The 26,357-nt window shown below is 40.2% G+C and overlaps 1 protein-coding gene across 3 annotated transcripts in view; it reads left to right on the top strand.

Annotated features, from left to right (window-relative positions):
- The window catches only part of taf2 (TAF2 RNA polymerase II, TATA box binding protein (TBP)-associated factor), a 111,180-nt gene that overhangs the window by 18,393 nt on the left and 66,430 nt on the right, over positions 1–26,357 (top strand). For all 3 annotated transcript variants that reach the window (XM_078216509.1, XM_078216511.1, XM_078216510.1), the window contains 4 exons: positions 5,472–5,703; positions 13,847–14,031; positions 16,702–16,815; positions 25,594–25,693. In XM_078216509.1, the coding sequence (XP_078072635.1) occupies positions 5,472–5,703; positions 13,847–14,031; positions 16,702–16,815; positions 25,594–25,693 (631 nt within the window). The remainder of the gene's footprint in view (positions 1–5,471; positions 5,704–13,846; positions 14,032–16,701; positions 16,816–25,593; positions 25,694–26,357) is intronic.

Here is a 26,357-nt window from a genome sequence, read left to right as displayed (position 1 = left end):
GCGCGCTATACAGATAAAACATACCGTTCGTAGAGACGGAAACGAGAGAGTGCAGAATGTAGTGTTACAGTCATAGCGAGGGTGTAGAGAACGATCAACTTAATGCAAGGTAAGTCCATTCAGAAGTCTGACAGCAGCTGGGAAGAAGCTGTTCTTGAGTCGGTTGGTATGTGAGCTCAGACTTTTGTATCTTTTTACCAAAGGAAGAAGGTGGAAGAGAGAATAACCAGGGTGCGTGGGGTCCTTAATTATGCTGGCTGCTTTGCCAAGGCAGTGGAGACAGAGTCAATGGATGGGAGGCTGGTTTGCGTGATGGATTGGGCTACATTCACAACCTTTTGTAGTTCCTTGCAGTCTTGGGCAGAGCAGGAGCCATACCAAGCTGTGATACAACCAGAAAGAATGCTTTCTATGGTGAATCTGTAAAAGTTGGTGAGAATTGTAGCTGACATGCCAAATTTCCTTAGTCTTCTGAGGAAGTAGAGGCATTGGTGGGCTTTCTTAACTATAGTGGGGGGACCAGGATAGGTTGTTGGTGATCTGGACACCTAAAAACTTGAAGCTCTCGACCCTTTCTACTTCAACTCTGTTGATGTAGACAGGGGCATGTTCTCCTTTACGCTTCCTGAAGTCAATGACAATCTCCTTCATTTTGTTGACATTGAGGGAGAGATTATTGTTGCTGCACCAGTTCACCAGATTCTCTATCTTATTCCTGTACTCTGTCTCGTCATTGTTTGAGATCCAACCCACTACGGTGATGTCGTCAACAAACTTGAAAATTAAATTGGAGGGGAATTTGGCCGCACAGTCATAGGTGTATAAGGAGTATAGTAGGGGCCTGAGAACACAGCCTTATGGGGCACCGGTGTTGAGGATGATTGTGGAGGAGGTGTTGTTGCCTATCCTTATTGATTGTGGTCTGTGAGTTAGGGAGTTCAGGATCCAATCGCAGAGGGAGGTGCCGAGGCCCAGGCCACGGAGTTTGGAGATGGGTTTCGTGGGAATAATAGTGTTGAAAAGTGAGCTGTAGTCAATAAATAGGAGTCTGACATAGGTGTCCTTGTTATCAAGGTGTTCCAGGGTTGAGTGCAGGGCCAGGGAAATGGAGTCTGCTGTGGACCTGTTGCTGCGGTAGGCAAACTAGTGGATCCAGGTAGTCCGGGAGGCTGGAATTGATTTGTGCCATGACTAACCGTTCGAAGCACTTCAGGATGGATGTCAGAGCCACCGGCCAATAGTCATTAAGGCACGCTGCTTGGTTTTTCTTAGGTTCCGGGATGATGGTCGTCTTCTTGGAGCAGATAGGGACCTCAGAATATTGTGTACGGTTTGGTTTCCTTATTTATGATAGGATATGATTGCAGATTCACTTGACTGATTTCCTGGGATGAAGAAATATCTGGAATTAAGAATCTACTGATAACCATGAAACCATTGTCGATTGTCGGAAAAACCCATCTGGTTTAAGGAAGGAAATCGGCCTTTCTTACCTAGTCTGGCTTACACGTGACTCCAGACCCACAGCAATGTGTTTGACTCTCAGTTGCCCTCAGGCAACTAGGGATGGACAATAAATGCTGGCCAGCCAGTGGCACCCATGTCCCATAAAAGAATAAAAACAACTAATTACTGAATTAACAAATCTATAATATTGGGGCGGCACGGTAGCACAGTGGTTAGCACTGCTGCTTCACAGCTCCAGGGACCTAGGTTCGATTCCCGGCTTGGGTCATTGTCTGTGTGGAGTTTGCACATTCTCCTCGTGTCTGCGTGGGTTTCCTCCGGGTGCTCCGGTTTCCTCCCACAGTCCAAAGATGTGCGAGTTAGGTTGATTGGCCATGATTAAATTGCCCTTAGTGTCCTGGGATGCGTAGTTTAGAGGGATTAGTGGGTAAATGTGTAGGGATATGGGGGTCGGGCCTGGGTGGGATTGTGGTCGGTGCAGACTCGATGGGCCGAATGGCCTCTTTCTGTGCTGTAGGGTTTCTAAGATTTCTAAGAGGTTATCTTCTGAGGAAAGTTTGAGCAGGCTGGTCTGTATCCATTGGAGTTTAGAAGGACAAAAGATGATCTCATTGAAAACATAACATTTTGAAGGGACTTGACAGGATGGATGCTTCCCCTTGTGGGGGAGTTGAGAACTAGTGGACTGTTTAAATGTTGGGGATCTCCAATATAAGACTAAAGATAAGGAGAATTTTTTTCAGAGGTTGTTAGACTGTGGAATTCTTTCCAGAGAATAGAGGAGGCTGAGTCATTGAATATATTCAAGGTTGAGTAAGATGGATTTTTAATTGACAAGCTGAGGGAAATGGTAGATGGACAGGAAGGTGGAGTTGAGGGCACAATCTGAGCAGCTGTGAGCATATTGAATGGCGCATCAGGCTCAAGGGGCTGCATGGCCTACTGTTGTACCTTGTTCTTGTTTAGATCAGAGCTTCTTAACCAGTGTGCCACAAAAGATTCAAATTATCAAAAATTAATGCAAACTAAATTTAATCTTCATTTTCAGCTCTGTGGTGTGCTTCTCCACGTCTAGAAGAACATTGAAAGATAGAAGATAGGGGCAGGAGGAACCTTTGGCCTCCCATGCATGGCCTGGCTGGGAAAGGGCCACACGTACGCAGTTTGAATTTTTTACATTGGTCAAGCCCATGTGCTTGACCAAGTAGAAGAAATCCGAACTGCACATGCACAATACAGATTCCAACATAAAACAATCTGAACCGTGCATGTGCAGCCCTTTCCCCGCTGGTGCTTGAGTGGAAGATCCCAGGTTCCTTGGGATCTGAAGGTGCTGACCAAGGAGCTGAAGATGAAGGCCCTCTGAGCCTGCACAGAAAGGAAAAACACACAAGGGGCACAACAACCCTGAGAAGAAGTGTAGGAGACAGGGATATGTCAAGATAAAAGAGAGAGAAGACAAGAGAAATAAAAAACAACATTCCCAATAATAGAAGAAGACAGGGGTAAGAAATAGGAACCAATAAAGTTAAAAGGAGAAATAGGATCCAATCAGAGAACGGGCTGCAAGAAGCAGACCTTAAGTGAGGCAGACTGGAGAAGCCCCAGTAGTTGAAGAGACCTCGGAGGAAGCCCAAAAGATCTGAGAAGGCACCTGAAGGTTGGTAACTCCATGCTATGTGGTGGTGGGGCAAGGATACATCTTTGGAGAAGTAGTTCTGGCTTGGCATGGGCCGAAGAGTTGAAATTGCGCTTGTAAATTGACACTTTGAGGGCACCTATTGTATAGTGTGTGTTTGACCACAGTTTGCCAGGGATAAGTTCTTAAATAGTATCAAAGAATGTTGCTTTGAATCAGCTGTGACCAATAAAATGTAGCCTCAGGAGAAATAAAGCGCTGTTCATACACATACAGTACAGCGCCATTTCAATATGAAACACCATTTATTCTCCAACAAGGATATAGAGTACTTCAACTGCCTGAGAGAACAAAACAAAGTAAAACCAATGTACGATGAAGGGTGCGTGCATTTCAGATAATGTGCAGGAGGCAAGTTACCTGATGGCTGAGCTCATAGCGAAATCAAAGAAGCCTCACACCTTTGCTGAAATCCAATTTTGCCGACATGCAAAGGGTATTGAGAGTCATATTGGAAACTGATGCTGCCAAAGAAATTGACAAAGCTCCTCTTTGTGATAGTGCAATCAAGCGGCGTATAGACAAAATGTCAGTCGATATTGAACAGGTGCTTCAACAGAAATTAGAAATAAGTGGAAAATTTGTCCTGCAGATTGATGATTCCATAAATATTTGCAGACACTGCCAGCTCTTAGCCAGTATCAGGTATGCTGATGAGAATTCTATGAAAGAGAATTTCTTCTTTTGCAAAAAATGGCAGTTTATGTGACCGGAGAGCAGGTTTTTCATGTCACAATTGCTTCCCTGGAGGGAAACAATCTTAGCCGATCAAGTGCGGTAGCACCTGCTGAGCAGCTTTCACGACAGGAGAAGTCAAAAGATTCGTGAGTAGGGTGAAATAACTGAATCCTAACATCCAGGTCAGCCACTGTACCCTGCACTGTGAAGCCCTTGTAGCTAAAACATTGCCATCTGAATTAACTGCAGTTAGACCAAACAGTGAAAATCGTGAATTATTTGAAGTCCTTTGAAATTGTGCTTGTTTAACTATTTTGTGTGAAGAGATGGGAGCCGTGTACTAGGATTTGCTCATGCACTGTTTCGGGGAAAGGTCCTCTCTCATGTTTATGAGCACAGTAATGCGCTGAAAGAGGTTTTGGCTTTCTATGAATTGCCACACAAAGATTTAATATGTGATGATTCTTGGTGTGCTAAGCCTGCATATTTTCCACATATATTCAGCCACCTGAATGAGCTGACTGTTAAAATGCAGGGGAAAAATGAGAACATTTTGATTGCCACAGATAAATGTCAAGGTTTCAAATCAAAACTGACTCTTTGGCAGGAAAATGTAGCAAGTGGGTCAGTTGAGATGTTCAAGCTGGCAACAGCAAATCCCACTGGCAAAACTTTACCCAGCCTCATCTTCACACATCTTAAAACACTATTTTTGAATGCCACTTCCCCACCATGAGTATGGAAGACTTTGACTAGGTATGTGATAAATTTAGTTCACTTACTCTTAAATCATCAAATACATTATTACAAGAGCAAGAGGAATTTGCAGAACTCAGGATGGATCATTTACTGAAACTGAAATTTGCAGAGATGTCCATGGACACATTTTTTGAGTGCGGGACAAGAATATTCATCTATTTCAGATCGCACTGTAGCAGTACTCTGTGTTTCCAACAATCTACCGGTGCCAGTGACGTTCTCAATACTGGCTTATGTGAAAAACAACGCCGACGCCGGCATCTCCACATTATGTGAAAAAAACAGTAGAGGAGGTACCTGTCAGTAGAGCAAGACCTGGAAGTTGCCCTGGCATCAGTTCCTCCTTGGATTAAGAGACTGCTCACTGAGGCAGACCCAGGTGTCACATTAATGTTATTAGTAAGAGCTGCTCGCAGTTTTTCCTTCATGAGCAAACTTTCACATTTGTGAAATGCAAACTTAAGAAAACTGAGAACAGCTGGAATCTTTAATGGGAAATACTTTTACTGTGTACATTTTCAATAAAAAATATTGTATTTGACATGCAACTGGTAATAAGACTTGCATTGTAAATGTCTTAAACTAAAGAAAACTGTATTAAATGGTGGCTTGATTTGTTTTTAGGAGATTTTATAGATAAAAGACTTTTGCTAGATGGCAGTTTAGTTGGAGAAAATAGATGTGTCTCAAAAATGTTTACAATATAGAGGTGTGCCATGACAAAAAAGTTTAGGAACCACTGGTTTAGAGAGCATTGCAGTTGAAACACAGATTTCTATGTTGAGTAACCTTCAGTCTTTGAGCCATTTGGAGGTCAGAGGATCGGCAAGAATTTTAACTGGTTATGCCATTTCTTTCTATTTTGTAGATTTTGGTTTCCCTGTGTTGACTCTTACTCTGAGCTTTGCACGTGGAAATTGGAGTTCACCGTTGATGCTGCCATGGTGGCAGTTTCCAATGGAGATTTGGTGGAGTCTGTTTATACCCATGACATGAGAAAAAAAACTTTTCACTACATGTTAACTATTCCAACTGCAGCACCAAACATTTCACTTGCTGTTGGTCCATTTGAAATACTGGTTGATCCTTACATGCATGAGGTAAGTCAAGCTAACATTTGCTCTATTGAAATTTCAAGATTTTTATTCTCAATTTTCTACCTTTAAAGTGCATTTTATATAACTATATTTCCAGTATCTGGAATTTGCATGAATGGTTTAAGTTGTGATATGTAACATTTATAAAGTGTATATCAGTTGCCATGTTGAACTTGAGTGCATTCATTAACTACAGCGACAAATATTTGGTTCTACCCGTATAAGTTGCTGACAGGATAATCCAAATTTTTTTAACATAGTCAGAACAAGAAAAAATAAATTAGAAGGAAGGTAGAAAAAATTATCGACTTCTTCCCATTTTATGGACTTGATTACAAAGGTTGGTAATTTGTTTGCTTGACTTATTGTGTCACCAAATTGATAAAGTTGGCAAACATTTGTAAGAAAGTTATAAATATTGAATAAGAAATTTTCTAGATAGGATCAGCCTGGCAGGGTGAATGTCCTTCATTTTCCTGTGGATGTAACATGATACATTGCTAAATTATTTTACTCCTAATGTCATTATCTTGACCGCTACTTGATTTTCTAGAGGAAATCGATATAGACAAACACCATCTTTTCAATATCCAGTTCCTTGACGATCGGAGAGGAGCAGTGAATTTTCAAGACTGATGTCAGTGTGGGGAGTGCAACGTATTTTATTTGGGGAACTCAGTCACATCATTAAATTACTCCCACATCACGTGTTCAAACCGGCTGCAGCGTACAGTCCTTGTAATTTGATTTGTTGTCACATGTTTTAGCATACAGTGAAAAGTATTGTTTCTTGCGTGCTATACAGACAGAGAATACTGTTCATAGAGAAGGAAACGAGAGAGTGCAGATTGTAGTGTTACAATCATAGCTAGGGTGTAGAGAACGATCAACATAATTCAAGGTAGGTCCATTCAAGAGTCTGATGGCAGCAGGGAAGAAGCTGTTCTTGAGTCGGTTGGCAGGTGACCTTAGACTGTTGTATCTTTTTTCCAACGGAAGAAGGTGGAAGAGAATATGCATGGGGTCCTTGATTATGCTGGCTGCTTTGCCGAGGCAGCAGGAAGTGTAGACAGAGTCAATGGGTGGGAGATTGGTTTGCGTGATGGATTGGGTTACATTCACTACCTTTTGTAGTTTCTTGCGGCCTTGGGCAGAGCAGGAGCCATACCAAGCTGTGATACAGCCAGAAAGAATGCTTTGTATGGTGCATCTGTGAAAGTTGGAGAGAATCGTAGCTGAATTGCCATATTTCCTTAGTCTTCTGAGAAAATAGAGGCGTTGGTGGGCTTTCTTAACTATAGTGTCAGCATGCGGTGACCAGGACAAGTTATTGGTGATCTGGACACCTAAAAACTTGAAGCTCTCGACCCTTTCCACTTCATCCCCATTGATGTAGACAGGGGCATGTTCTCCTCTATTCTTCCTGAAGTCGATGACGATCTCCTTCATTTTGTTGACATTGAGGGAGAGATTATTGTTGCCGCACCAGTTCACCAGATTCTCTATCTCATTCCTGTACTCTGTCTCATCATTGCTTGAGATCCGACCCACTACGGTGGTGTCGTCAGCAAACTTGAAAATCGAATTAGAAGGGAATTTGGCCACACAGTCATAGGTGTTTCAACCACAGAAGAACATCTCATCAGATTAACATGACCTTTCTCTCAGTCTTTACATTCCTTGTGACTTCCCTGAGTAGAGTTTACCAACTCATTCTGGTTTGGGCACTTTTGTGCTGTGGTTTTGGGCCCTCTGCGAAGGGGCTGCAACTCATATATAGGATTTGCAACGTGTATCTGGTTTTGTGTGTGCAACAAAAAATAAACCTTTGTCTTGAGTTTGGACTGTCTTCAAAGCCATTTTCTAATTATTATGCCCATTATGAAATAATCTTTTACGCTAAATCTGCAAAATCTTAAAGTAGGGAGTATAGTACATGATAAAAAGTGGAATGAACGAAAAGTGAAATTTAATGGATAACAGTGAATGCGGAGATGTAGTTGAATGCTCTTCCTAAGTTTGTGGAAAACAATGTAGGCTGTTACTTGGGAGAAAACTGTGTACATTTGAAAAAAATACTTACTTCAGGCTGGTGTATAATAAATTATCTCAAATTTCAGCCACCTGAACCTCCACCCCACCTACTAAAAAGTATTGGACTTGATTTTCTTGAAATATTTTAATAATTCCTTTCCTTATTGGGCTTAATTAGAAATATAAGTTTCATATTTTGATCTTAATCATTCTCATGCTTTTAGTTTCTTCAATATGCATTAATGGGAATAATGTTCAGTTACATGTCTTAGCCGAGACTATCTAACAGCACAAACTGGGGTTTAAACCTGCAACCTTCTTTCCTGTATCAACCAGCAAAGGCATAAATTTAGACTTAGTACTAAAAGCATACTGAGAATGCATAACTACAAGTTGTTGGAATCAAGATATGACATTTCAGAAGGATGTTCTGTCCATCAGAACATGTAACAAAGATTATGAAGTAAAAACATCAATTAGATTGGAGTTGAAATTTCTGTGGAGTCAGACACTGGACCAAATGCTTCTTTCTGTGCTGAGATATCAAAGGAAATTCTTTTGGTGCAGGGATGAAGTTGACTTTCTGTATGGAAGCTGTGGGTATATCGGAATGATTAGATTAGGGTCTTAAGTCCACATCAACATATCATGCATTTGTGGTTGTCCAGTTCATGAGACCAGACAATGAGTTGCACCAGAAAGTAGGTGTTTACTTTGTTACCATATTGTTCCACACAGCAAGCCATTAATTGCAAAAATACCAACAGAAAAATCAATGCACAAGTTTCTTCCCCACAGTTGAGAAGTGGGAGATTGTCATTGTTACTTGTGTCGTAGATGTTGGTTAGAGAATAGTGTAGGCAGATGCGTAGGAGTAATCCACCTGTGTCTTTTGTTCAAGGAGTTTGGGTAGTTAAAGAGGAGGATAATCTAAAGGGAGAAATATGTATTTTGTTCCATGGAATATAGGTGACCTACTAAAGTATTTGGGATTATTTTAACCAACTATTGAGGCAATCGTGATCTCAATAATAATATAAAGATTGAGAGGCAGTAAGAAATCTGATTTTAAGGAGGTGACAATAGGAGGAGAAAAACTAAACTGGGAAAATTCACGGACAATTGAGCATTTTAAATGGTGATCAGTAGAGTCCAGGAGACTTGTGTCCCACTAAAAAGCAAAAGCGTACTCACCAGTAATGATACAGTATGGATGAAGGAATAAGAACAAAATTGAAACAAATGATAATCTCCATAGACAGGTAGAATTGTCAAAGAATTAAGGCGACAAAGACATGACAATTAAATCATCAAAGATTGTCCTCTAAGTCCATAAATAACAAAAAAATCACCATAGACTACAAAGGGATTTTTAAAAATTCATTCATCTGATGTGTGTGTTGCTGGCTGGAACATCAGTTATTGACCATCACTAATTCCTGGACCATTTCAGAGGGCATTTAGATTGCTGTGGATCTGGAGCCACATGTAGGATAGACCAGGTAAGAATGGTAGATTTCCTTCCCTAAAGGACATTAGTGAACCAGATGGAGTTTTACGGCAATAGATTCATGATCATCCAGAGTTTTATTGAATTCAAATTTCACTTCTGCTGTGGTAGGATTTGAACCCTGGTCCCCAGAGTTTTACCACGGGTCTCTGGATTACTAGTCCAGCAACAATACCACAATGCCATTCCATGTGATAAGCTTGCAAGTATTGACAGTGAAATGGTAGAAATATTCATTATTTTGCCTAGATGTTTACTGGGGAGACTAACATGATGGGCATGACATTAGAAGATGAAATCAAAAAGGATACAAATACATTTAGCTTGAAGGGGAGAACATAATTGATGGAGTATCCTTAAGATAAAATCCCTGCTCCAGATAGATTGGTTTGGCACATTGAAAGAATGTGCCAAAGAAAGAAAGGGAAGAACTAGCAGAGGCAATAAAAAATAATTAGAAAGGGAATAGTGCTAAAGGACTAGCGTATAGTTAATGTCAATCCTACATATAAAAGGGGAGATGGAACAAATCTAGGGAACTATTGAACACTTCAATTAATGTCAGTGGTAGAAAATTTAATCCTAAAAGATGTGACATGCAACATACAGAAACTGAAAATATAATGTGAAAAGGACTGCAACATTTGAAGGTGCAAAGATGGGCGGACATTTGTACGTGTAGATTTGTATTTTAAATTTGGAGCACTTAAGATGTGCAGCATCTGTATCCTATTTTACATTCCCATGAGCTCTGAAAAGTGATGCAATAAAGGCCAGGGTTTATGCAATAAGCTGCCAATGCCATGCTGTTAAATATTTAGGATATGCTATTAAATTCAATTACTAAGTGCAAAGTACTCAAGTTTGAACACCAAAAATAAAAATGTACCCATAATGGTTAAAAAAAAATTGACAACTGTATTTTTCAGATAGCATGTCAATGCTTGTTAGCAATGTCGCCATTTTCGTGAAACATTAACTTTGTTGCATAACTGTAGAGGTTTATGTTTAGTGGCATAGGTTGTCATGGTTATTCTAATGGTGACCATGATGTAATGGTTGCAAAATAAGCTGAAGTGGCCACTTGGTGAGTTTGTAGAATGCTGTTTGTTTTTATCCAGAAGATAATTGGCAGCTGGATGCTGCTGCGTAATTTACGACTTTTCTTACTAGAGTGATTTACATTTAAAGTACTACTTGTATAACAATGTCTTCCATCCATTTTGTATTGGCAACATAAAATACTGAGTTAATGTGAGAGATTTAATTTTCAGTTAATTTATGCAGTCCTTCATATTAGTGAAAGTAATATTTAGTTTTATGTGTATGAACTAATTTTTGTTTCAGTACACAGTACCATTTTGGGACTAATACTTCATATTAGTGAAACCTTTCATGCTGTGGCATCAGTGGAACTAACAGAATCAGTCTACTGTTTAAGAAAAACAAATTTAAATTTTAGGGAAAATCTTCCAGTGATAAAGTCTGTGCAGTAATTAGCATGCTGCATTATTGTACAATATGTTCATTTTATTTATGTTGCTTATGTAATTTCATTTAACAATGCTGCTTATGTAAAAATTTAATGGTTGACTTTTATTCTTTGCCTGTTAAAACAAAATTGTGAATTGCATTGTTTCATAAATGTTTAATATTTTAGTCCATTCTTTTTCAGTGCTTAAAATGATTTTGAAATGAGAATATTAATTTCATAACAAAAATATTAATTTTAACCAAATAAAATCTGTTAGTGATTACTGATATAATGTGGAGCAAAATATATTTTTAGTACTCTTGGAGCATAGATACAGCAGGAGGCCTTTCAGCCATCAAGTCTGCACCGACTCTGTGATAGAGTATCTTAGTAAGAGTTTTAACAACACCAGGTTAAAGTCCAACAGGTTTATTTGGTAGCAAATACCATTAGCTTTCGGAGCGCTGCTCCTTCGTCAGATGGAGTGGAAATGTGCTCTCAAACAGGGCACAGAGTCACAAAATCAAGTTACAGAATACTGATTAGAATGCGAATCCCGTAGGCATTCTAATCAGTATTCTGTAACTTGATTTTGTGTCTCTGTGCCCTGTTTGAGAGCACATTTCCACTCCATCTGACAAAGGAGCAGCGCTCCGAAAGCTAATGGTATTTGCTACCAAATAAACCTGTTGGACTTTAACCTGGTGTTGTTAAAACTCTTACTGTGTTCACCCCAGTCCAACGCCGGCATCTCCACATGATAGAGTATCTTACCCAGGCTCACTTCCTTGCCCTATCTCCATATATTTCCCTTAGCTAATCCATCTAAACCTACACATCTTGGGACACGAGGGGGCAATTTTTTTACTATGGCCAATCCATCTAACCTGCACATTTTTGGACTGTGGGAGGAAATTGGAGCATCTGGAGGAAATCCATGCAGCCATGGGGAGAATGTGTAAACTCCACAGTCACCCAGGGCCGGAATTGAACCTGGGTCCCTGGCGCTTTGAGGTAGTGGTGCTAACTATTGTGCCACCGTGACACTCCTAATCTGAATGAGTTGATTATATTGTCCATATTCAAAAAATGTGTGTATTTCTATTAAACGTGAATTGGTTGCTTGCTGATAAATGGTTAACTTTTTAGACAGGCTAGTAAAGATCTTTACTAATCCCATTTTGAAAGTTGTACATTGTAATTTACAAGTGCTGTAATTGAAAAATACACATGGGGGCAGCAACTAGCAATGGGTAAGGGAGTTTATATTGAAATATGGGTGATTAAACTGAACATTTGAAACATTGATTCACATTTATGCAGTGGGTGCTACGTGTTTCTTCAGAATTTGACATTGTAACTAGTAAAAATATTAATATATTATGGAATATTCAGAAATGATTAGTGGAGCTATAGACTTTCAAATGACTTCAGAAATAACACTTTTACACATTTTCCATATCAGACCTTTTAAATTCTTGTAAATATTGATGTTCAGAGAGACTTTGTTGTGCTCGTACTAGGAGCAAGAGTAGACCATACAGCCTGTAGACTGTTTCGCCATTCAGTACAATCATGGCTAATCTTGGGTTTAAACTCCACTTTCCCATCTGCTCCCCATATCCTTTCATTCTCTTAAGATATCAAAAATCTATCTATACCGGCCTTAAACATAATCAACAATGGAACATCCACAACCCTCCGGGGTAGAGCATTCCAAAGATTCACACCCTTTGAATGAAAAAATTTCTTATCTCAGTCGTAAATGATTGACCCCTTATCTTGAAATATAGATTCCTCAAGCAGGTGAAACAATTTTGCAGAGCCTACCCTGTCAAACCCCTTCAGAATTTTATATGTTTCAACAAGATCATCTCATAGGAAAGCAAGGAAGTAGGAAGGCAAATGGTGTGGCCTTTATTGCAAGGGGATTGTAATACACAAATAAAGATGTCTGGCTACGTGATACCCCTGCTGAAGGATATACTTGCATTTGATTGTAGTACAGGAATAAAGAACCCTTGCTACAATTGTGCAGGGCTTTGGTGAGACCATACCTGGAATAGTGTGCGCAGTTTTGGCCTTCATATTTAAGGAAAGATGTATTTGCTTTGGAACCTTTAGAAAAGGTTCATTAAGTTGCTCCCTGTGATGAGAAGGTTGTGCTGTGTTGAGAGGCTGAGTAAATTCTCTGGAGTTTATAAGAATGAGAGATGATCTCGTTGAATCATATCAAGGGGTTTGACAGGTTAGACGCAGAGATTGTTTCCTCTGCTTGGAGAATCTAGAACACAGGATTATATTCTCATGATAAGGGGTCAATCATTTAGGACTGAGATGAGAAATTTCTTCATTCAAAGGGTGTGAATCTTTGGAATGGTCTGCCCCAGAGGGTTGTGGATGTTCCATCATTGACTATATTTAAGGCCGGTATATACAGATTTTTGGTGTTTCAAGAGAATCAAGGGATATGGAAAGCAGATGGGAAAGTGGAGTTTAAGCCCAAGATTAGCCATGATCGTGCTGAATGGCAAAGCAGGTTACGGGCTGTATGGTCTACTGTTGCTCCCATCTCTTACTTTGATGTGGACCCAAATAGACGACTTCTTATTTTGTGGTGCGGTATTTTAACAAAGCTATGTATTAAATGTTCGAAAAGATGTAATTCTACTTCAGAATGTTAGATAGAAGTACACAGGAAATTGTGTTTAATATGAAAGAAAAACTATGAATATTTTGAAAGCTTGAAAATTAACTTTTGTAGTCTGGTGCAGGACTGGATAAACACAATAATGGTTCCTTTTGACTGAAATTGTGAATTGGAGTGAATGAGTTCCTTGCAATGGAATAAAGGCAAAATACTGTGGATGCTGGAATCTGAAAGAAAAACAGAAAATGCTGGAGAAACTCAGCAGCTCTGACAGCACCTGTGGAGAGAGATTAGATCCAATGCTGGATCTATTCTCCCTCCATAGATGCTGCTGAGTTTCTTCAGCATTTTCTGTTTTGTCATTGTATATGGTACAAAACTAAATAATACTATAATTCTGATTTTCATCAAATCAAGGAATGTGGTTTTATTGAAACAATTTCTCAGCTGTTTCACATTTTGATATTTACCTTTCCAGGTGACGCATTTTTGTTTGCCTCAACTGTTACCACTTCTTAAACATACCACATCCTTTCTTCACGAGATTTTTGAGTTTTATGAAGAGATTCTAACCTGCCGATACCCTTATGCTTATTATAAGACTGTATTTGTTGATGAAGCCTATGTAGAAGTAGCTTCATATGCATCTATGAGTATTTTAAGGTGAGTCTCTTTTTGGAAATACTTTTTTGGCACAGCTGTTGACTAGACATTTCCCATTGTGAGGGCTAATTGGAGTGAGAATTTCAGGCTGCGTTCAAGCATTTGTTCGCTGCTTGTTCAAATGGAATTGACAGAAGCTTAGAAGCAGAGTGTTTGCCTGCTTTAGAGCAGGTTATGATGCATGTTGTTGCGAAAAGTGGAAATAATATGTTTGACAGCTAAGGAAGCAGTTTGGAGTTTTAAATGAAACATGCAATTCACCTGGTGCTTCTATCGGTGAAGGCACAATCCAGTAAAAAAAAAACAACTATTTGCGGTTTGAGGATCACTGGTTCAATCCACATCATGCAGAATGACTGATCTTTGATAATGGAAGAGTACTATTAGGCTCATTAGCCCAGGTTAAAACCTTATATTAAAAATTGGAAAAACATTCAAGGGTGAGGGGTATGTGGGGTGAGTGTGACCATGTTTTTTCCCGATGACCACACAAACAGTTTCTGTCAGTGTCATTAGGTAATGATTAGGAGCAGAAACTCTGGCAAGTTTACTCTGCTCTTCCTACCCAAGGGTAGTGAAACAGTTGTAGTGTTTTACCACTGTCTCAGTTGTGACCAGCTAACTAAACACCTGTTATGACTGAGCCTGTGATCTTTCTTCTCTGTAGGCTCAGTACAACAGTATAGGGTGTTTAATGAATTGAGCCTTCAGGGTAAGCCTGCTTGTAAAATGTTGTGCGAGTTGAACTTGAATGAGAACCAACTCTGAGGTTAAATTCCTGAGCTGCTGAATTGAAGTCAAGCACCACAATAACTGTTCTACCTCCCTAAGCCAGCAATTAATGCTGTTCTCAAGTTTCTTAAAGTAGAATATTATATTCAAACCATCTAATTAAATGTTCAGTGATGAATAATATACTACTGTGGTCTGAGTAAGGGTGTCTCCATTCCTGGAAAATATTGAAGTCATAGCTAATGTTTTGAAATTTTCAAACTGCAGCTCAGTTTGGAGGTTAGAGCTTAGTAAGAATAAAAAGATATTGAGCTTTATTTTGACCTCTAGTTAATTTCTGAATTTATAATTCAATAAAATGTGTAGAAGTTATAACACTTAAAATTCTGTTTAATTTTATTTTTGTTAAAAAATATTATGAATATGTTAATTAATTTGGTAGCTCTGAGGACAGATATGCATAGGTCACGTGCAGCATAGGAAGATGCAGAGTAATCTCTGTCTCAATAATAAAATATTGTCTCAGAACTTCCCTCACCAATAGTCATTACAATTACTCGGATTGCAGGTTTAGCCACATTTGTGCCAAAGTATGGCCTGTTTGTGCTCTGATGGCAATGACATGCTTGTTTCAAGTAGAAGCCGCTACAGCACATTTTGACCTGGGTTTAAGCCCAAGATGTAGAAGTGAAAAGATAGACCTCTAATATACTGCGCCATGCAGTATTTGGTATTTAATTTGATAAGGAAGAACATTTACTTCACATTATCTAGCATTTTAAAAAAATATATTGTTTCTGTCTTTGCTCCATCAATTTTCTTTTCCCCATTTGTCCCTGACCCTGTTGAGGGGACAGTTCCCATGGGTGCATACTGCCTTGCTACCTCATCCAAGTGGTTACTATTCCTATGTACATAGATCCTGACTTCATGTCTATAGCTGTTGTCACTGTAAGCAATCCAAAGGATGAGCTACGTCCCACTTGAACTTCATTTCCATTTGATGCATTAGATCCATTAGATGTACTGTTGACATAGCTGAGATCAGTGAATTTAACGCAAACTTGGATAGAATCAGAGGCCTTCATGGTTTGAATGACTCAGTTACTGCAATCATTTGATAACCTCAACGAGCACTTGGCTCCCTCAGTGTATGACATTTGTTAAGTGACACAATGTGATTGGCTCCAGCCCTTTATTGAGTAGCAAATTGAGCCATGAAATAGAGCTATCCTGGGCCCTTTCACATGGGGGAAACCATTTTAAATTAAAATTGGATGCAAAAATGCTAATGGACAATTTGAGAGGAGCATGTCAGTGCCTGGGAGAAGATGTTTTGTTTTGGGGATGATGTATGGAATAGAGAAAACAGAAAGAAGGCAGGAAAATCACAGTCAGTTAAATATAAGAGCAGAAAATGAAGATTAAAGTTTGACTGGCCAATGACGTTACTGCATAAGGAAACACCAAACAAATACTGTTCGTGCTGCATCATCTGTAACTCGCAAAAAAATAATTGATCAGAAGTCCTCATCTAAATTCATTATTGGTAATATTCTGTTTCCAGATTATAAGGTCTTTAAAAATATTTTGTGCTTTTTACCAATTCATTTAGTTTGTAGTCTTTAGTAGCTGAGAAGTCCAAATGCGTTTGTTGTTAACTAAAGATATAGTTGATGAATATTTCAAAACATTGACTTTTCAAGCAGCCAAACAACTGCCAATTATTGTGTGATTATTGTGCAGTGGGAGTTTAAAGAATGAATATGAAAGGGCTGGAAAACTTCCAGTGATACCATCAATTGATGAAATACAGAGTCAGCCTTGTTACATTTGAACTGAATTTCTGTCACCTTTTAAACCACAGTATTTGTTTTGACTAAATAAAATGTCTTGCTTGCATGAAACTTTAGTTCTATTTTCTCATCTTTCATTCAGCACAAACCTTCTGCACAGTGCCATGATTATAGATCAGACACCACTTACCAGACGATGTTTAGCACAAGCTTTGGCTCAGCAGTTCTTCGGCTGCTTCATTTCCAGAATGTCTTGGTAAGTATATAAAATGGTGGGAGCCAAGGACATACGCCTTCATAAATTATACCAGATTAATAGTTTTGTATAGACTACTCCAGCACTATGAAAACTTTACAATGTTTGTTAAAAAAAATACAACAACCAGACTGTTTGAAATTAATATCAATGTCAGCTTGATTTAGTTGATGACATACTACCTTCAATAGGATGGAGTTCGAGCTCTTTTCGAAACTCAAGTGCATAATTTAGTTGATGCTTCAGTGTAGTACCAATGGAATGCTATAATCTTGGAGGGAGACACATTAAGTTGAGGCCTCATCTGCCTGTTCAACTGGATATAATGACAATATCGACTTTTCAAAGAAGACCTGGGAGTTCTCGTGCTGTCCCAAATGTTATGATCCCCATAGAGTTGATCTGACCAGATGTCCCGGTTTGGCCAGGACAGTCTGGGTTTTTCACTAGGCGTCCCAGTGTCCCAAAGGTTTTCTCCAGATTACTCAAATGTCTGACTTTTCAGCTCTCCTGAGGCCCCCTCTTTTTTTAACCCACCCACTTAAGGTATACTTGCTAGTCTCCAACTTCTGGCTGAATTAAAGGAATACCCCACCACACGGCTCTGGATCACTGGATCAAGGTGAATGTTTGCCTTACAACTCAGGAGGAGTGCAAGCTTGCTTCTGAAGTTTTGGAGGCAAAAGGCAGCAAGATGGAAACCAGAAACTTGCTGTACAGGTAAAGCCAGCAAGCTGGGGTAGGCAGGCTATGTTCACAGGACTGGACTGTACTGAATTATCGAACATACTGTATTAGAGAATTCAAACTCTGGCTCCTGCCAATTCCACTTAGCACCTCAATTAAAAAAAATATTCTCGCACAGATGCTAAATATAACTGTACAAAAAAGAATCTTTTCAGTAACCTATGGAAAGTGAGTCTGTATTATGGGCCTGACTTCCTTTCTGTAGCCCGTTAAAAGTTTTACTTTGTATAAAAATCTCGATATTTTTAGCATTGTGCAAGATCATTTTATTTTCAATTATGGTGAGTGGGATCTGAAGGTGCTCGTGTTTGGATCCTCTAGACAGTGTGTTCAATAACTATTGTCTTGTGATTAAATTGCTTCTCCTAAGCTTTTAGAGAAGGAGGGGAGAGAAGAGTGGATTTTCAATTAAAAGGAAGCTTTTAATGCCCATGGTTTTAAATTGTTTTTCTGTGTCTCAGCAATTTGTAATCTGGTTACCTTTTTACACACAGGTTAAAATAAAAATCTACAATGCTTTCTTTCTTGTGGGAAAAAAACATGATCTCTAAAGTCATTAAGAACTCAATATTTGGGAAAAGTCATGTCCAGAGGGGACACTTCGGGTACAATTTGTGTTCTTGTTCCTAACATGAATGGACATTAATTTCATTTCATGACTTTAAAGGATCACTAATGATTCACAGACAATCCAATCCCCAAATACAAAAGCAGTCATTGAACTGGGAAAGAGGCAGAATGAGATCGCAGACTGCTGTGATCTGTTAATCCTGATAGCAATTCACCAAAAGCCTCAATACTTTTTCAGAATTATTGCCTTCCATTATAAAATAAAGGATCATAATACTGATACAGCACAGAGGAGGCTATTCAGTTCACTGCGCCTGTGCTAGTTTTTTTAGAGAACAGTGCAATTATATTCCACTCCCTTCCTCTTTCTCATCTTTCCAAGTAATTATCCAATTCCCACTTGAAAGTTGCTATTGAATCTGCAGCCGTCATCTTTTTGGGTGCTGCATTCTAGACCATAACAGATCCCTGTATGCTTTTTCCTGCCATTACCTTAATTCAGTGCCCTTGGATTATCGACCCCCACTCCATCTCCACCACCACCACTGTACACAATTTCTCCTTATTTACTCCACCAAAACCCTTCATAATTTTGAATATATTTATCAAATATCCCCTTAAAAGGAGAACAATTCCAGTTTGTCTAGAGAACTGAAATCTTTAATCCCTTCTGCAGCCTCGCCACAACTAAGTCACCCGTCTTAAAGTGTGGTGTCCATAATTGATCCCAGCAGAGGAGACCATTATCAGCATCAACTGAGTACCTAGTGGATGTAATGGTCTTTTCTAGTCTTGTACATCCCTATGACTAAGCCAACATTCCTTCCTAAACCAGCACAGTCAAATAAATTAACTGGCATGGATGATTTTAGATAGACTTAATGGCCTTTCTCATCTATAACAATTTTCATCTCAATTCTTCCTAGTGGAAGCATACACCAAAGACATTGTGAGTCAACATATATGATCAAAACACTCACCTCAATCCCTTCAATGACCCTGTGTTGTCAGACCATCATACCCATCCTCAAAAGACCCACAAATCATCTGTTTTACTGTTAGAACCCATCTGTGAAAATAAATGATGTTTTTAAATGGAGATTCATCTTACCATTGTGCATTTGCACAATAAACTTAGTGAAATAGAGGATTTTGGGGTCTGTGACAAACAAAACCTTGCTTTTTTTAAAGAAACTTAGGCAGAATGTTATTGAAATCAAATTCTATGGTGTGTAGCTGCTTTTTTATAATTGAGTGTTTAATGGGATTGCCAATTTTGGTTGGAAATAGTCTGAGATGTTATCACATGACCTTTAAACTGCCCCTCCCCCAGACTCCTGCCATTAGTTGCCCAACAAGTCAGTTATCACACCCAAAGACTTTCAATGTGTCCAGCTATTAACTTTTGAAAATCAGGTCATGCCACCTAGAGACCGATAACTTTTTAAAAATTTCAATTTCCTAAGGACTGACATAAAGGATCACATTGCAAGATTTCATGTTTTAAGACTTGGCTGTAACAAACTAAATTTAACATTTCTTAGTGGGCAATTAATATACCAATTTACAGAAAAGGGCAATTGAAACACAAAATTACAGAAAAGATATTCCCCATTAAGTACTTAATACAACCAAAAACGCCACACCACATTACACCGCACACTTAGCAGAAACCTCAGCAGTACTCTTGTGATTAAAGTCCCAGCTCTGCCTGACTTTAACAGTATCTCTACTTCCTGCTGTAAATGTTCCAAAGTCATTTTGAGAGAAAGTCCCTTCTGAGCATAAGCGAGTGGACTTCAGTAGCAAAACACCCTCTGGCAACTCCTTGTTCTTAAACTCGCCACAGGCCTCGTCTCTTAAAATTGGGAATCCATCTTCATGAGTCTTCTGCTTGTTGATTAACCCAAAAACAGTCCTTTTCTTCTGCCTGGCATAACAGTACCTGTTGCAAGTCTTCTCCAAAGCTCTGTCTGACTGGCGCTGAGAGTCTGAATGCCACAAGACCAACTGCCTCCTCCAATGTGTTCAGGTGCTAAAACTTGCACTTTGCGTTCAGTAAGTGTTGATTTAAGTTTCTGCCTCCATAACAAGCAGGTCACGTGAGATTTTCTCAGGGCAAATTCGGTATGAGGTTGCATCTGTTTCTCCAAACTGCGCCATTTTACTTTGAATTAAAGGAGACAGTTTAAAACATAACTTTTATACCTATTGATACTGTGAACAGGTTTGGACCCTTATCTAAAGGAAAGATATGCTGGCATTGGAGGCAGTCCAGAGAAGGTTCATTATGTTGATTTGGGCATGGAAGAATTTTCTTATGAGGAGAGGTTGCGTAGTTTGAGCATGTATTCATTGGAGTTTAAAAGAGTGAGAGGTGACCTTATTGAGACATATAGGATTCTCAGGGGCCTTGACAGGGTAGGTGCTGAGAGGTTTTTCCCTAATGTGGGAGAGTCTAGAACCAGAGGGCATAGGGTGGCACAGTGGTTAGCATTGCTGCCTTACAGCGCCAAGGACCCAGGTTCAGTTCTTGGATTGGGTCACTGTCTATGCGGAGTCTGTACGTTGTCCCCATGTCTGTATGGGCTTCCTCCGGGTGCTCCGACAGTCTGAAAGACATGCTGGTTAGGTGGATTGGCCATGCTAAATTCTCCCTCTGTACCCGAACAGGTGCCGGAGTGTGGCGACTAGAGGATTTTCACAGTAACTTTATTGCAATGTTAATGTAAGCCTACTTGTGACAATAATAGATAAACTTATAATATCAGAGTAAGAGGTGCCCATTTAAGACAGAGATGAGGAGGATTTTTTTTTCTTAAAAGGTAGTGAATCTGTGGAATTCTTTACTACAGAAGGATGTAGAGGCTGGATCATTAAGAGTGTAATGACTGAGATGGACAGATTTTTAAAGGAATCAAGGTTTATGGGGATAAGGTAGAAAAAGAGTTAGGGATTATCATATCAGTCATGATCTCATTGAATGGTGGAGCAGATTCAATGAGCAAAATGGCCTACTTCTGCTCTAATGTCTTATGGTCTTATAAAATCCAGCATTCGTAATACCAGCCAAAATGTATACTTGAACTAACACTGCCCAACAGCAGATTAATTGTTTATTTATTTTATTTTCTGTAAATTGGTCATCTTTGTTCATGGAGCAGTGGTTATACTATAAAATGATTGATTGTCTATTGTGCACTTTGGGACGTTTTGAATTGAGAAAGGCACTAATTTCAAGTTCCTTAATTAAATATTAAGAATGAATTTTGGATTCACAACATCAAGGTGGTAATAAACATGTATTCAAAATGATGTACTAAATTCTACTATGTTCTAGGTGACTTTAATTGGTACCATAAGAATAGACTCTTGGGGCTGAATGCAACCTCTTTTTCAAAATAAAGACCAAAATTGGTGGTAATACTTGTCAGGCAGCATCTATAGTGAGATGAACAGAGTTAATATTTCGAGTTGATGGCATGAAGGTACTGATAAAATGTCATTCCGGATGCTCCGGTTTCCTCCCACACTCCAGAGATATGCGGGTTAGGTTGATTGGCCATGGTAAATTGCTCCTTAGTGTCAGGAGGATTAGCAGGGTAAATACATGGGGTTAAAGGGTTTGGGCCTGCGTGGGATCTTTATTTCACATCTTCCCACAGTCGTGCTTAAAATTAAGGACTTGCATTCGTGACTCACAGGATCATCTTTGCATCCTATCACCTGATGGTATACAGTTTTTAGTATGTTGCATGGCTGTCACCCCTGCAAATACTAAATATTGTACTTTACTCCAATGAGTACATTGTCCAGAACCAGGCTGAATGGTGATGATTTCACAGCTACAATGGAGTTGCTTGGTAGCAAACCTGGTGTTTTTATCATCTGGCTGCTTTTCCAGTTTCAAGGAATAGCATTGTGAATCATCTTTCTGATGTTGAGAAATCGCACCCACTAACAGGAGAAATATTTTTGTCCAGGACCAAATGGGAAAGATGTACTGGATACATTACCTCTTCACATTCCCCTTTCGCTTACAGTAATCAGCACTTACAGCAAGGCAGGATTTTCTCTAATAGCAATGTGCTTGATCACCAGTGTCGATGTTTTAAAGAACATTTTGATGAATGATGTGTTCAATTGATGATTGAATAAATTAGGATTTTTAATCTAAGGTCATTGCCTATGAATAATTATAATTGAATGGGTGCATGGAGAAATAGGAGGAGAGTTTTCCAGTGAGCATACACCTAATGACGGATGCCGTAACCCAGGAAACAAAGGCTGTTTGAAAACTGCAAAGGAAATTGATTACTCAATGAGTTGGTTGAAATGCAACAAAAACTGTTTGTGATAAAGTGTGTGTGTTTTATATTAAGGGCAAAAGCGACATGGGGAAATAATTAACGGATTATCCTTATGTAGCCAGTCTTAGAACATAGAAAGCCACAGCACAAACAGGCCCTTCGGCCCACAAGTTGCGCCGATCACATCCCCACCTCTAGGCCTATCTATAGCCCTCAATCCCATTAAATCCCATGTACTCATCCAGAAGTCTCTTAAAAGACCCCAACGAGTTTGCCTCCACCACCACCGACGTCAGCCGATTCCACTCACCCACCACCCTCTGAGTGAAAAACTTACCCCTGACATCCCCCCTGTACCTACCCCCCAGCACCTTAAACCTGTGTCCTCTCGTAGCAACCATTTCAGCCCTTGGAAATAGCCTCTGAGAGTCCACCCTATCCAGACCCCTCAACATCTTGTAAACCTCTATCAGGTCACCTCTCATCCTTCGTCTCTCCAGGGAGAAGAGACCAAGCTCCCTCAACCTATCCTCATAAGGCATGCCCCCCAATCCAGGCAACATCCTTGTAAATCTCCTCTGCACCCTTTCAATGGCTTCAACATCTTTCCTGTAATGAGGTGACCAGAACTGCGCGCAGTACTCCAAGTGGGGTCTAACCAGGGTCCTATAAAGCTGCAGCATTATCTCCCGACTCCTAAACTCAATCCCTCGATTAATGAAGGCTAGTACGCCATACGCCTTCTTGACCGCATCCTCCACCTGCGAGGCCGATTTAAGAGTCCTATGGACCCGGACCCCAAGGTCCTTCTGATCCTCTACACTGCTAAGAATGGTACCCTTCATTTTATACTGCTGCTTCATCCCATTGGATCTGCCAAAATGGATCACTACACACTTATCCGGGTTGAAGTCCATCTGCCACTTCTCCGCCCAGTCTTGCATTCTATCTATGTCTCGCTGCAACTTCTGACATCCCTCCAAACTATCCACAACACCACCTACCTTGGTGTCGTCAGCAAACTTACCAACCCATCCCTCCACTTCCTCATCCAGGTCATTTATGAAAATGACAAACAGCAAGGGTCCCAGAACAGATCCCTGGGGCACTCCACTGGTCACTGACCTCCATGCAGAGAAAGACCCCTCCACAGCCACTCTCTGCCTTCTGCAGGCAAGCCAGTTCTGGATCCACAAGGCAACAGCCCCTTGGATCCCATGCCCTCTCACTTTCTCAAGAAGTCTTGCATGGGGGACCTTATCGAACGCTTTGCTGAAGTCCATATAGACCACATCCACCGCTCTTCCTTCGTCAATGTGCTTGGTCACATTTTCAAAGAACTCAACCAGGCTCGTAAGGCACGACCTGCCCCTGACAAAGCCGTGCTGACTACTTTTGATCATACTAAACTTCTCTAGATGATCATAAATCCTGTCTCTCAGGATCCTCTCCATCAACTTACCAACCACTGAGGTTAGACTCACCGGTCGGTAATTTCCCGGGCTGTCCCTGTTCCCTTTCTTGAATATAGGGACCACATCCGCAATCCTCCAATCCTCCGGAACCTCTCCCGTCTCCATCGACGATGCAAAGATCATCGCCAAAGGCTCCGCAATCTCCTCCCTCGCCTCCCACAGTAACCTGGGGTACATCCCATCCGGTCCCGGCGACTTACCAACCTTGATGCCATTCAATAGTTCCAACACATCCTCTTTCTTTATGTCCACATGCTCGATCCTTTCTGTCCTCCGCAATCCAGCAGTACAACCACCCAGATCCCTTTCCACCGTGAATACCGAGGTAAAGTATTCATTAAGCACCTCCGCCATTTCTAACGGTTCCGCACAAACTTTTCCCCCTTCACCTTTTAAGGGTCCTATGCCTTCACATCTCATCCTTTTACTCTTGACATATTTGTAGAAAGCCTTGGGATTCTCCTTAATCTTACCCGCCAAGGTCTTCTCATGACCCCTTCTCGCTCTCCTAATTTCCTTCTTAAGCTCCTTCCTACATCGCGTATACTCCTCTAAATCCTTAACACCTCCTAGCTCTCTGAACCTTCTGTACGCCTCTCTTTTCTTATTTACCAGGTTCATCACAACCTTCGTGCACCACGGTTCCCGTACCCTACCAACACCCCCCTGTCTCATCGGAACGTTGTCATGCAGAGCTCCAGACAAACATTCCTTGAAAATCCTCCACTTTCCTTCGGTACTTTTCCCCAAGAATGCCTCCTTCCAATTTACCCGTCTAATTTCCTCCCTGATGACACTGTATTTCCCTTTACTCCAGAGAAACACTTTCCTAGCCTGCCTGACCCTATCTCTTTCCAATGCTATCGTGAAGGAGATAGAATTATGATCGCTATCCCCAAGATGCTCACCCACCGAGAGATCCTCCACCTGTCCAGGTTCATTAGCCAGCACCAGATCAAGAACAGCCTCTCCTCTAGTAGGCTTATCCACATACTGTGTCAGGAAACTCTCCTGGACACACCTAACAAACTCCTCTCCATCCAAACCCCTAGCCCTAGGGATATTCCAATCTATGTTTGGGAAATTAAAATCTCCCATCACGACAACTCTGTTATTCCTACATCTCTCCAGGATCTGTTTCCCCATCTGCTCCTCAACATCTCTGTTACTATTGGGCGGCCTATAGAAAACACCCAGCAAAGTTACCGACCCCTTCCTGTTCCTAACCTCCACCCACAGAGATTCCGTAGTCAGTCCCTCCACGGCGTCCACCTTCATTATTTATATGGCTTGCATTACACCAATTCAAATCTGCTGTAAGAACAATTAGTTTTGTTTTAAAAAAAGTTCTATTTTAATTTCTTATGACATCACCTGGAATTCGCAAGTATCTATAATATATCTTGTAAACTTGCCGCTTACTGTAATTATTTCTTCTTTATGTCGGCTCTATTCTGACCACACTCTGCATTAGTAAACACGTGGTGATTTTCTTCTCCCAAAATCTATTATGTTCTTATGTTCTTAAGTGCAAAATTCCCCATTCTCTCCAGCATATCTGAAAATTGGGGGAGGGGGTAGGGCGAGCAATATTTTTGGAAAAAGGTGCATTTTGTTGCACTAATTTTGAATTTTTTTATGTTTTGAATACCACCTTTTCAACTTTGCTTCTGCAGGTCAGATGAATGGGTGTTGAAAGGGATCTCTGGATACATTTATGGCCTATGGATGAAAAAAACCTTTGGTGTGAATGAATACAGACACTGGATCAAAGAGGTACCATGAACATTGCTGATAATCAGATTAAGGGAGGTTACTATAAATAGTGCCAGGTTTGTTATGAACCAAGTGAATTTTGACACCATTTAGCCAATGAGCTAGAATTCTGGTGACACTTATGGCAGAATGTAGGGTAAAACTCTTGACAGCCTCTGAAATAGCCTAGCAAGCCACTCAGTTCAAAGACAGCTATGGGTGGACAACAAATGCTGGCCTTGCAAGTGATGCTCAAACTCATGGGAGAATAAATAAAGACAAAACCGCAATCTCTTTAAGAGTGTGGTCTCTAGGCTATGGAAATTAGCCAATCATCTCCATTCTGACCAGGTCTTCAGATGTGTCTATATGCAGCAATCATGAGTGAGATCAGAATATTTAACTCACTAAAAACCAGTTTTAAAACATGAGAGCAGGAGAAGTCATATGGTTTTTTGAACCTACTTTGCCTTTAAATAAGATAATGGTTAATCTCCTTCCTCAACTCCACTTAGTCATAGAGTCATACAAAGCAGAAAAGGCCTTCGGCCCATCGAGTCTACGCCAACAACTAATACTGAAGTCGCACTAATCCCATTTTCCAGCACGTGTCCCATATCCTTGAATGATCTGATATTTCAAGCGCTCATCCAAATACTGTTTTAAAGGTTGTAAGGTTTTCGGC

This window comes from Mustelus asterias, chromosome 7 (genome assembly GCF_964213995.1).
Source record: "Mustelus asterias chromosome 7, sMusAst1.hap1.1, whole genome shotgun sequence".
Lineage (NCBI taxonomy): Eukaryota > Metazoa > Chordata > Chondrichthyes > Carcharhiniformes > Triakidae > Mustelus > Mustelus asterias.
Note: the sequence above shows the minus strand (reverse complement) of the source record. Positions and strands in the feature narration are given on the sequence as shown.